The 12646-nt window shown below is 37.8% G+C and overlaps 1 protein-coding gene across 1 annotated transcript; it reads right to left on the reverse strand.

Annotated features, from left to right (window-relative positions):
- Positions 1–718: 718 nt before the first annotated feature.
- On the reverse strand, positions 719–3673 carry LOC147897393 (uncharacterized). Its single transcript, XM_087380998.1, has 4 exons — positions 3426–3673; positions 3156–3263; positions 2895–3062; positions 719–1211 (listed from the first exon to the last, which is right to left on the reverse strand). The coding sequence occupies exons 1-4, from the start codon at positions 3525–3527 to the stop codon at positions 1089–1091; spliced, it is 501 nt and encodes a 166-aa protein (XP_087237124.1). The 5' UTR covers positions 3528–3673; the 3' UTR covers positions 719–1088.
- Between the last annotated feature and the right edge of the window lie 8973 nt (positions 3674–12646).

The raw sequence follows: 12646 nt of genomic DNA on the forward strand, positions 1-12646 counted from the left end.
CATTGGTGTTATGGTCTTCCCCTAGTTACTTAGGTTGACTCCTCTTGTGAAGTACACTTGTCACCTGCCTTCTTAAGAGAAGGGACTGAAATAAAGACCGATGAGGCTCTTCTATGCAACCATCGCCACTCAACACAGCTTAGCACTTCCTTTTATCATCTAGAGGGAGGGCAAGACTAACAGTGGCGGTGCAGACATGGAAGACATCCTAACATGCAACAAAAAGGTGTTCTGAGTCTAGCAAGCTAAATTCTAGCTCCAAGCTTAGGGACAATGTGGATCCTCAAATCCGCACCTTGAAGATGATTGCCGGATTTGAGCTTCATAGGATTGACCTCCATATGGAAGCCTTTAACGATAGACCCGATATTTCGTGGAATCACATCACCTTGGACTTGCAAACCTTTCAAAGACTGCCATAATCATGCTAGCATCAACCATGACGTTGAGGTGCCTAATACAAAGCTGATGCATTTGGTAATGAGCAAAAAACGCTCTTACCTAGCAAACAAAAACATTACAAGATGGACCATGTACAGAAGGTCACTAAAGTCTAAAATTTTGCCCATAGTAAACTGTTCATGTACTGAGGGCGATGCTAGCATCGACATGCTAGTAAGTGTATGCTCTTAGTTGCGTGGACTGACTGAGCATGTATACAGCTTCCAAGATGCAGCACATGAAGTCGCAACAAAATGACTCACGTTGGTAGCCCATAAAAAGCAAAAAGATCTATCACGTATATATATTAGGACAATGCTAGATCGACATGCTAGTAGTCTATGCTAATAAAAGCATATTGGCACCTAAATCTAGATAGCCACAAGCTTTATTATGCTGAGCATCAATGCTTGCATCAACAAGCAAAGGAGTGGTTTTGTCCACCAAGGAATTAGTATTTGTGCAAAATCAAATTGAGTTTCTTGGAGTATATATCCATAAAGGTCAGTTTCAAATGCAAGAACACGTCTGCCAAGTCCAGTGTTTTTTGAGTTGCTTAAATTATTTATCTACTTTTTACAAAGATCTTGCTGAAGACTGAGCACCATTAGAACAATGCCTCTGCGAAAATGGTGGTACTAAAATAGCTATTTCGTGATGATAAACCTATGCTCTAGGTTGGCAATTCCAACAGGGCATGATGCCCTCTCATCGTACTCGGTAAACTCTCCATCTGAAAGGTCAATGTCTGCAAATTTTGTACCTGCAGCCTACACATTAAAGACAACAAACGCTTAGGTTAAGAGGGCAACATCTGCTAAAAGCAGATTAAAGCAATATCCCTTGCTTTTTTTTGCATAAGAAATCTCAAGCAATAAGCCTTGCACACACTTGCACAGCTAGCCCATTCTAACTGAACTCTGTCTAAAGAATTAAAAAGGGGGAATACACTGAAAAGAAGGGAGGGGGCTTCTAAAGGGGACAATATTTGTGAGAAGGCTAACAATAACTTCTTGCAACAAAATAGATGAAAATCACATAATGCACACCCATGACAGTCAACCAGCCAGGAAGGACAGCAATAACAGTTTAGGGTAGCAGCAGCAGTTACTTAAGTAATGGCATGAGATGCCCTTAGCCAATGATAAAAGCTGACCTAATGCCTACAATAACTATAGCCATGCCGCCGAAATAGTCTATGTCCATGGTTCATTAAATATCATCTGAATTCATACAAGAGTTTGAAGCACACAACCATGCTGACATTTCATACATATGTACCAAAGACTCCTTGGAATAATCACCCGACTTTTGTTCACCTGCAAGCCCATGAGGATCCTGCTACATGAATTAAAATGTGAACTTGGCGCATGGCACCCATGTAAGATGTAAGCAGAAGCTTGAACTGAAACTCAAAATCTATAGACAGCCCAAAGGGGGGCAGCAAACCTGCATACAAGGAGGAGATTTTCAAGTCCATGACTCTAGAATGAGGTAAGAAGGCAGATAAGAAAGGGGGGAATGCCCCTTTTTATACGCCCTAAATAGAGAGCAGACTGCCTAATATGGTTCCTCCTGGGCTGACTAGGAACCAAACCCTATGGGCAACCCTGGCTGATCCTACAACGGTCTACCAGCCAGCTAGCACCCTGTAATTTGTTCCTCGTCCCTGGATGGGCTCGACACTAGGTCCAAAATGAGCCCAAAATCAGCCAACAAAGTGGCAATAGTCCTAACAGATCATACCTGTTGGGGAACCACTGACACAGGTGGGAGCAAGCAGGAAACAGAAACACACCCTGCACATCTTAGTTGCACAAATTCTGGCCTCCAAGGGAGTCATAGCAACCTAGGGCAAGACAAAAGTAAGAAAGACATAAAACACCATCACTTAAATATCCAACTTTTACATACTTTCGCACAACCTTCAGATGACATGGAATTTAGTGAGGACTATCTTCTCAACAGGGAGCAACACACAGAGCTGAAGCCATACTTCAAAACACAGCTGAAGGACCCAAGAGACACGCCTCAAAGCACAAACCAAACAATTGCAGTGTTGCAAGCCACAGTTACAGACTTGGCAGTGGGAGCCTGTGAGAGTGTACAAATAGCACCATCCTCACACTCAGACTTTCGCAGGGTTAAGAAAGATAGGACACTTGGAAGTATAGACACGTGGTTCAATCGGTGGCAGGTACACTTCTGGTTCCATCCTTGTTCTGATGCAAGAAAGGCTCTAACTTGGTGGCGTGAGTTAAAAGAGATGGCGTCAAGGGAGCTTGCTGCACAAAGATGGCGTCAAGGGAGCTTGCTACTTACAGGACGCTCAAGAGACGTAACACCACGGACATATAGACTTGTACGAGAGAATTTTTAATAGCTGTCTTCTCCAATCTCATTCTAAATAAGTCTTCCTTTGAAATATACAGTCTTAGAGCCAAGACCCTTACCCCTTCAGCAACCCATCCATCTCTGAAAGAGAACTCAAAAGGTTCAATACCCCTGCAATCGAAGCACATCACAGGCACATACTTTCCTGTCTCACTGTCTTCAAGGGTGTAAGGCTTCCCCCTGCCTTCAACCATGTTGATAGATCCTTCCCTGCCACAAAACTTGCACTGGGGATGGACTAATTAGAACCACAAGGCTCAGCTAAAGAAGCTTTGGCCGCTGACGAAAGGCAAATTTGAAATTACAATTACCAAAATTACCTTTTGCACCAGATGTGCTTTGCCCCGGCTCTTGGGCACATCAACCTGTTCTGATGCGGTCACTGAAGAGTATTTTTCCGTCACTTCACCACAGCTCCCACATTTTACCTGCAACATTCAAGATGCATAGAAAACAGGTAACGAAGGACTCGAACATTTAGTTCGGCAACAAATCCACAAAACCGGATAACATTTTACAGTCTAGCGAAGGCGGCCAAAGTCAGCTCTGAACCGAAATGGCACCGGAAAGACATGAGCACTTCTTGCTACCTTAAAGAAATAGGTAAATTCTGAACCATCGGAGGCACCATGGGGACGCAAATTGGTGAGATTTTCCAGATCTCCTTTGATCTCTAATGAAAGAAAAACCATCCTATTCAGTAGTCCTCTCTTTTTATGATCACAAGAGAGTTTAACAACGGGGGCAACTTCTGAATTTATACTTCATAGCCTCCCACTAGTTCATGGCCTCCTACGTGCTTCCAAGAAAGAAAATGCCTCAACACCGGCGAGCTACCAGAGAGTGGCAAGCTACTGATAGTGGCGAGCTACTTTCATGCTTGGAAAGGCCACATTCCCCTCGTGGAGGTTCTAAGGGAGGGCTAAATGGATTGATGGGTAAGACTCTTAAGAGGGGTTATTTGTGACTTTGACCAAACTAAAATTAACCCTTGATTGATTTTTTGGTGGCGGCTGATACTAGTGGACTGGCATATTCCCATTCTGAATTAGTCCTCATCGGACGGCGAAGATTTACTCGGCGCCGGCCTAAGACCTTTATGTATAAGGGTTCAATCGGGACAGTTTGCCTCTAGGACCCAAGGCTGCAAGCCAGATGTTAAGAACTTTCCAATAGGAAAGTCTGACTCCATCCCTTTCCCCCACATGGAGGGCCAATGGGAGGGGTTAGTGGATAAACCATGGATGAGCTTTTAGTTGTGAGAGTTAACTTGAGTATGAGTTAGCGTAATTATGGACGGCTTAACACGAGGGAGGTGAATTCCACCTATGAAAGTGTTGTCATCGATGGCTCGTATGCCGACTTTACAGGTACAACCAAAACCATCAACACATGATTTACTCAAGAGCAGCACCTTTATATCTCAAAAAATTTCTTGGAAGGTTTAGTGAATTGAACGACATGTCCATCTTTTTCTAAAATTCTTAATATCATTTCTGAGAGAAAGAACACTCGAGTAGAGAATTGAATTCCTCATGTATATTTCTACTTGTAATTCAAACTAATCTAATTAAGTTGCATGTTTGAAATTACTTTTTAGGAAGATGTGGTGGAGAGGTTTTAGTTTCAAGCTGAAATTGCTCCACACATCAAAATTTTGGCTTTGACTTTGCATTTAAAAGTGCTCGTTATTAATATAGTAGGAGAGAGTACTCAAGGGTGATTGTGTACATGTATTGTTGTTCTTTGTCCACGTGTACTTTTCTAACTTGATAACAATTTATGTTTCTTCTTTCCTTAAGTGCTGCATCACTCTTTCATTAACTTGATTTCAAAAGAGTGATGCATCATTTGGGGGGAAAGACGAAGCAGGAGAGAGAGAGAGAGAGAGAGATTATTATTGTTAATTGGAGATCAAATATGACATATAGAAGTAATGCATATTGTATGTCATCTATGGACTGAGAATCAATTATTGGTGCATATGTATTTGTAATAGTTTTGAACCTAAAACCCAAAGGAGCCTAGAATTCATAGAAGCTAATTTCAAATTTCTAGAATCTAAAAATAAAGTTATTTGGCTAGGATCCAGATTTTGGGATTTTGAAACTGTATCTTCAAATCTGTAATCTCAAAACCTTGAATTCATTTTGTGAAACTTGAAACCTATAACTCAAAAATAATGTTTTATTTAGCTAAGACTTTTTTATAGAAGATAGGATGTAGAGATTTATATGTTTTATCTAAAGTCAATTCTTATTATACATAGGTTGTAGAGATTTATATGTATGTTCCTTTATATGCGAGATTCAAGGACATTTATTGCATAGTTATATACTTGCTTAATCATATATGTAGCATATATTGAAATTTGGCATTTGTGAAGGCAAGTATTATACAATATAACTTTGAAAGTGGTCAGTCCAACAAGTCACAATTGTTCCCATAAAGCAATGTTTGTGTCATAGCATTTGAGGAGCATTTGTCCAAAAATGGTGTGGTTGTGATATGTTCTTGAGTGCATGCAGTGTTCTTGCATCAGTTTGTGAGTTGTTGTGTTGAGAGTTTTGTAGAAAATCTATGTTCAAATCACCAACATCGAAAGTTCGATAGTTTGAAGGCTTTTTGTAAGCATTGCTTCCAAGTGTCGTATAAAGTTTTTATATTGCAAATTGGGATCAGTAAAGAGCTACAATGACCATAGATTGTCATAAATTTAGACAAAAGTGAACTACAATTATCTCGAGTCTAGTCTGTGTGATTGAATATGATAAAATAACTTGAGATTTTGTCGATATAGTCACAACATTCCTCTTTTCTTTTTAGCCACGGTCATATTATGATCTATCTAATATTGTGGAGTTTCTATTTGTATTTCCTTTAGGCACATCATGTGAGGTGCTTGTAAGTTGTAATCCATCTCGATATCTATGTAGTGAAGTTACAACAAGTAGGTGTTCAATGTTTGTTTAATAATATGTGTTTATTCATACTTTTCAAGAAAATTGTTAATGTGAAGTGGTTTGAGTAGGTATGGTTGTTCTTTAGTTTGTACTCTTGACAATGTTGTGTATGTAATTCCATGCTATGTTGCTTTAGTATGATTGAGTACTAGTTTTTGGAGAGTACTTCCTTGTGTCCAGGGAATTGTTCATGCTATTGCAATTGGACATAAGTTATTGCACTCGTACAAATTTTGAGTGTCTTTTACAAATAAGAAAAAATTGTGTCCATTTTGTGTGTATATTAGATGAATATAAGTGTTTTGCTTGATAGCAGGTGTGTTTCCAAAAAAAAATTGTCCCCATAAAGTTGATCCATATCATTGTGCCTTAAACACATTTTGTTGTTTCTCCATTGACCAATTCATCTACACTGCTATAATTAGCTCCACATAATTCAATTACATCCCTTTTTTTAGATTTACCATTATAGATATTATTGTTCTTCTGTGTAAAACCATTTACGTGTGTTTTTAGGGTGCTGATATTAATAACTCTTAAAGTCCATTTATGATCATTCGATTGGAATGATCACTATTACTATTTTGAAAAATGGTGGCACACTTCAAGAACTTTACATGCCATACTTTAAAACATGTAGATGGATACTTCAAATGTAAGAGATTGTAGTTTTAAATTTGCAATGCAAATTTAACTATTTAGACTAAATAATACATTAATTGTATAGACTAATGTAAGGGGTTGTATTTTCAAATTTCTAATACATTTACTATATAGAATAAACAATGATCTTAAATATTTATTTTTTAAATGTGTATTTCATTTAGTTGATCTTCTATGGAGAACACAAGAATATGAAAGATGATATGCTCAACACTTTTTTCGAGAAACTAGCTATTTATGTATTGAAAAGTGTGACAATCTCAACAAGGTCAATGAGTGCACAATTATTATTTACAAGATCTTCAATAGTAGTTCAATCAAAACACCTTGCTGGCATGAACATTAGATCAAAAGATATCTTCAAACAACTTCAACAAAAGGAGACTACCAAACAAATTATAAATTTATTAAATGTTCTTTTCTTGATTAATGGCATATAAATCACAAATATCTATATCAGATAGTATATTTTGGTACATTTAAATGATTCAATAATCTAACTTTTAGAAACTTGATTATTTTGATAGGTTTGTGGTAAACTAAAATTTTCTAAGCTTACTCAACCATACAATTGTATTTGCTCAACTTGTAGAGATCAAACAATAATAAGGAAGGGATTCCATAACACTTACACCTACACTGGAGGTCAATAGTGGAAATAGTCAATGCAATGTCAGTGGCAATTCAAGTTATTGAAGATGAATATGTGAAAGTAAAACTGAAAGATCCTTGGATCAAGCCAATGCATTAAGCAACTAGAACTGTCCATTTGGATGAGTGGATGTTAAAATGACATAAGACTTGTACCAAATCAAACTTGTGCAACAAAGTTGGATCTTTGAAAAAGAAAATTCATTCAGTTTCAACTAATGGAATGACTATATTCAATGCTATGAACTTCCGTTGAAGCTAGATGGGCCTAGGATGATTGTAAAAGAAAAAGGAAAGAGAGTGGTAGAGAGAAACTCCCTTTAAAAGTCGACATGTATTAAAGACCAAGCAGTTGATTTTGGTCTTCACTTGTTATGTGCTCACATTGGAATAAAAGCTCTCTTCTTCTCTTGAATTTTGCTTTTGTTTACTCTTCATGCCTTTCATGAATGCTATGTTCTCTTTCCTCCTTCCCCTTCCCCTTGCATACTCTCCCTTTGTTTCTCCATTCCCCTCTCCTCTCCCTCTTGCTACTGTGATGGTGACTTTGTTCACTGTGCAGATAGGATGGCCGTCCAGAGTGACCTTGAAGATGGTGTTAATGCAATTCTCAGAAGCCATGGAGGAGCCAAGTAGCCATACCCATAGTCCTTGTCCTTTGGCTCTAGCTATGGTTGGATGTGAGATGAATGAGCCTCGTCTTCCAAAATGAATTTCTAATGAAGGACCAGTGGTAGGATCAAGAGGCACCATCATGATGGCCCGTTAAGCTAATCAAAATCACTCCGCCTATCCTGATCTTCAAAAGACCAATGGTGAAATAAAAATCAAATAGGATTAATATCTAATGTGTGATGCACACTTTCATGCATGGCTTTTTCACTAAATTGAGAAGTGCTAGATGGTCTTTAAAAAAATACAAATTTGTTTGCCAACAAGTAGTGGCAAAACTTCTTGATGACATAAACCAATGCTAGGACTTCTAACTCCGTGGTGTATAGCTCATTTTGGCTTTGTTAAGTTCGTGGCTTGCAAAATATACAGGTTAATGTATAATATGAATCACCTTGCTATGCCGATACGCATCCTATATGCAAATTTAGAGACCTCAATATGGACATGAAATATTAAATTCCAACCTAGTGCTCTTAAGATAGGTGTTGATGCCAATGCAAGTTTAAGGTTTTCAAGTGCAGTCTGGCTCTCTTCCATCTAGATGAATACCACTAGAAGCTTGTACAAGGGGTGAGCAATTTTGGTGTAGCCGTATATAACTCTTCTATAATAGCCCATGTGACCTATAAAGTGTTGTACACCCTTAGGGTTAGGTGGTAGCCCCAAGGTAAGCTTAATCTTGTTCTCATCTTGTTGTAGTCTATGGATATTCCTTTTTTGGACATATGACCTGAGATCACTCCATGCGTAAACCAAAATTCGCATTAAGAGAGTTAAAGGAAATTCGGTATAGCTAACACCTTGCAAAGATGAGTCGCAAATACCAAAGAAGCTCATCCCACTTTGAGTGAATGCATAAGTCATCTAGGAAAACTTCTAAGAAGTCTCTTAGATATTCTTTAAAATGTATACTCCTCTATATTTAGAATGTGGCTAGAGCATTGTGATATCCTCCATTTGATGGCAAATTGGAACTTGATATTTTTTTAGAGATTTTTTATTGGCTGTGTTTTGGACCCAGGCATGTTTATACACATCCCATGAATGGGGGGGGGGGGGCAACACCCCCTGGTACTAGCACCACTAGGGGTTTCCAAGGGGGGGCGGCAACATGCCTTAGGTCCCCCTTGTTGGGGGTTTGGGGGCAATGCCCTGAAGCCAAAAAAACATTAAAATTGGTGCACGAGATACTCATAAGTTGTGTGGTCAAAATTGTAAGATAAGGGTGTGGCTCAAATAGCAAGAGAGCAGTGGATATACTGCTTGTATCTTGTATCTTCTCACTTGCAAGATAAGCAAAACACAGGACTGGCTGTTTCTCCATGGATGTAGTGCACACTGGGTGAACCACGTATATGGGTGTCTCATTGTCTCTTCCATTCTGTGTGCTTTCTATATTATGTATTCTACAAATTCCACTTCTTGCATTGTTGCTCCGTTATCATGTTGCTCCTAACAACTGGTATTAGGGCAATTGTTTGAGCAATGTCCTCTAGATCATTAGGAAGGAGGTTCCTAGTTTGAGTGGGAGAAATTGCAGAAGAAGGCAAGTTAAAAGTTGAGAAGTTTAATGGCAAGACCTGCCAGCATTAGAAGATAAAGATTGAGGACTATTTGTATGGGAAGGGCCTTTTCTTGCTATTAGGTGGGATTGTAAAGAAGCCTACAAGTATGTTAGTTGAAGACTGGGAGGTTCTTAACAAAAAGGCATTAGGAGTGACCATGTTTGGGAGCGTTAGTGGCTTTCAAGATTCTTGCATAGAAAGCATCAAAGGATTTGATAAGCACACTGCATACATTGTTTGAAAAACCACCAGATTCTAACAGGGTATTTTTTATAAAGTGTCTATTCAATCAGAAAATGTCATAAGGTGGGTCTATAGGTGATCATTTGAATCAGTTCAATACAAATACAAGCCAACTAAGATCTATAGGAGTAAACTTTGATGATGAGGTTCGAGCTCTCCTAATTTTGTGCTCATTGCCAAAAAATTAGAACATTACAATGTGATTAGGACCCCTCTGCCTATTCTAAAATTCGATCATTACATTGTGATGATTCTGAGACCACTCATGCTTTTCTTATTCATTTTTTTGTTTAGATCATCACAATGTGATTAGGGCCCCTCCATTTATCTTGAAACTCTCTTATCACATTGTAATGATTTTAAGACCTATCGCGTTTTGTTATTCACTTTTTTATTTGGATTATCACAATTTGAGACCTATCACGTTTTTTTAATTCACTTTTTTATTTTGATTAGGGCGCCTCTGTCTATTGTAAAGCTCCCTTATCGCATTGTCATGATCTTGGACGTATGAATTTTTCTTATTTGGTTTTTCATTCAAATCATCACAACACAATTTGGTCCCCTATGTTAATCCTAAAACTCCCTTACTGTGTTGTGATGATTCTAAGACCTATCGAGTTTTTCTAATTTGTATTATGATTAGGGTCCCTTTGTCTTATTGTGTTTGTTATTCAAATCATTAAAACGCAATTAGGATGCCTCTATTGATTCTGAAACTCCCTTATCACATTGATAATTCCAAGACCTATTGGATTTTTCATATTCTCTCTTTTGTTTAGATCATCATAATGCAATTAGGGCCCCTCCATCAATCTTAGAACTCCTGTATCATGTTGTGATGATTTTGAGACTTGCTGAGTTTTTTCTATTTACTTTCTCATTTGGATGATTACAATGCAATTAAGGCCCCTCTACCATTTATGAAACTCCCTAATTGCATTGTCAATGTCTCAAAGACCTGTGAGGTCTTTCTTATTTGGATTTTTATTGAGATGATCACAATGAAATGAGACCCTTATGTCAATCCTGAAGCTCCCTTATCATGTTGCAATGATTCTAAGGCCTATCAATTTTTTCTTATTCTCATTTTTATTTAGTTCACTACAATGCAATTATGGTAGCTCCATTAGTTTGGATTTTCTCGTCATGTTGTGTTGATGGGGTTTCTCTTATGGTATTTCAGGGGTATTTCTCTCCCGTCATGATGGTTTTGAATTCTCGTGGGGTGCACTACTTAGAAATCCTAGATATCACGTGCATTCAAGGGGTATTTAAAAATCCCCTTGACTAAAAATTTTTCCCCAATAAAACCACCCCTCTTTACTTATGAACTAACATATTTTTTTCTAAAGTTGAATTCAAAAACCGCTCGTGTTATTGTAATCCTATTAAATTTTTCTCAAAAGTGGGATTAAAATAGCCCTTCGGCTTTTGAATGCATGTGGTACACTAAAATTTTTGGAGGTGAGCCCCCCCTTCGAGTCCCTTGTTTTATGGTTGTACTTGTAGATGGATCCATTACAAATCCTTGGTGTGCAAGATTCGCCAAAAGAAAAGATATTTGACTTTCTTAAAAAAGTACAATAGCATCTTAATAGACCGATATATCACAGATCTTTAACCATGACTTACCCATTGAAAAGATCTTGTATCATCAACCTCCTATCTTGAAAAGAAAGAGTAGGAATTCTAGGCAGTCACTTCAAATGGTGCTATGGTGTCCAATGATGACAAATTGGTGCACGTCAATGACATCATGCAGTTTGATGTTATGATGCAAAAGTTAAAGAGGACTCTTGACTTTGTCCCAAGACAATGAATTAGGACAACAAAAAAGTTTCCAATACACAACGACAAATATCAACTTGCCAATTATTCTTATGCCTTCATGTGCTACTTGCATGTTATTTTTTATGGTGATGATGAAGGCAAAGAGATATCAAATGGATCCCCTAAAGTGAAAGATGAAATCAGAGATGAAGGAGAAGAAATCAGTCTTGCTCAAAAAAGGCATCTTGATGAGCAATTTAATATTGAAGCTCTGCAAAGAGACACCCTAGTCCCATTTAATGAGGAGATCACCGCCACAAATGAGAGAGAGGATGTCCCAACCTCATTCCTAGACCTTTTTTCACATTTGGTGACAAAGAATATGTGTTAATGATGGATATTCAAGCTCCTTTTAACTTACATTGAGGAGTAATGCCTTGCAATTGTTATGAAAAACCTTGAGGAATATGAAATAATTATAGATGAGGACAACGAGAACAAGTATTTCTAAATGGATTCACACATATTATAGTCACAACAAATTTCTAAAAGCTGTAGACATCTTAAAGGTGATATATAGGAATATAGTTGAGTATCAAGCTAGCCTTCCCACCAAACAAGAGTTGCATGTTATCCAACAAAGGATGAACATATCTCATATGAGAGAAGCTGTGGAATCTTCAAATGTTGTAGGTGCTGAAGACACTAGCTGTACAGTGGGTGTACATTAGAGTTGTGAACTGTACAGCTACATGATTTTTATGAAAACCAAAAGGTTGTGAGTGATCACAAACATTGCTGTAATGTTCATTTTATTGTTCATATATTTTTGAATATTTATCCTTGTGTTTTTAGCTTGTCGCATTGTATGCTACTTCCATTCATAAACTTAGTAATCCTTGTACTTAGCAATATCACACTAGTGCTAATACTACTACTCAGCAATGGTGTACTTGTTGTATTAGCATAGCACTGCTAACATAGCTAGTGGTATTATCACATATACTTAGCATAATCATACTAGTACTAGCAATGGTGTACTTGTTGTATTAGCATAGCACTGCTAACATAGCTAGTGGTATTATCACATATACTTAGCATTATCATACTAGTACTAGCATTTCTAGTACTTAGCAAATATGTACTCATTGTGTTAGCATAGCACTTACATTAAAGGTAGTTTTGTTAGATCTGTATGGTACTACTATCTTATACTTAGTAATGCTTACACCTAGTAGTAGTGACATTTTGTACATTGGCATTGGAGGCTCCCTTTGC

Source organism: Dipteris shenzhenensis, chromosome 10 (genome assembly GCF_047967505.1).
Source record: "Dipteris shenzhenensis isolate YYH24624 ecotype China chromosome 10, Dip_SZ_1.0, whole genome shotgun sequence".
In the NCBI taxonomy this organism is placed as follows: domain Eukaryota; kingdom Viridiplantae; phylum Streptophyta; class Polypodiopsida; order Gleicheniales; family Dipteridaceae; genus Dipteris; species Dipteris shenzhenensis.

What these genes read in the sequence shown, in the direction of transcription:
- LOC147897393 (XM_087380998.1), bottom strand. Translation starts at nt 3,527, where the DNA reads ATGGTTTTTCTTTCATTAGAGATCAAAGGAGATCTGGAAAATCTCACC. An exon ending in AATTTACCTATTTCTTTAAG is followed by an intron (nt 3,264 to 3,425) that starts GTAGCAAGAAGT and finishes TGAATGTTGCAG; the next exon opens with GTAAAATGTGGGAGCTGTGG. An exon ending in AAGCACATCTGGTGCAAAAG is followed by an intron (nt 3,063 to 3,155) that starts GTAATTTTGGTA and finishes GTCCATCCCCAG; the next exon opens with TGCAAGTTTTGTGGCAGGGA.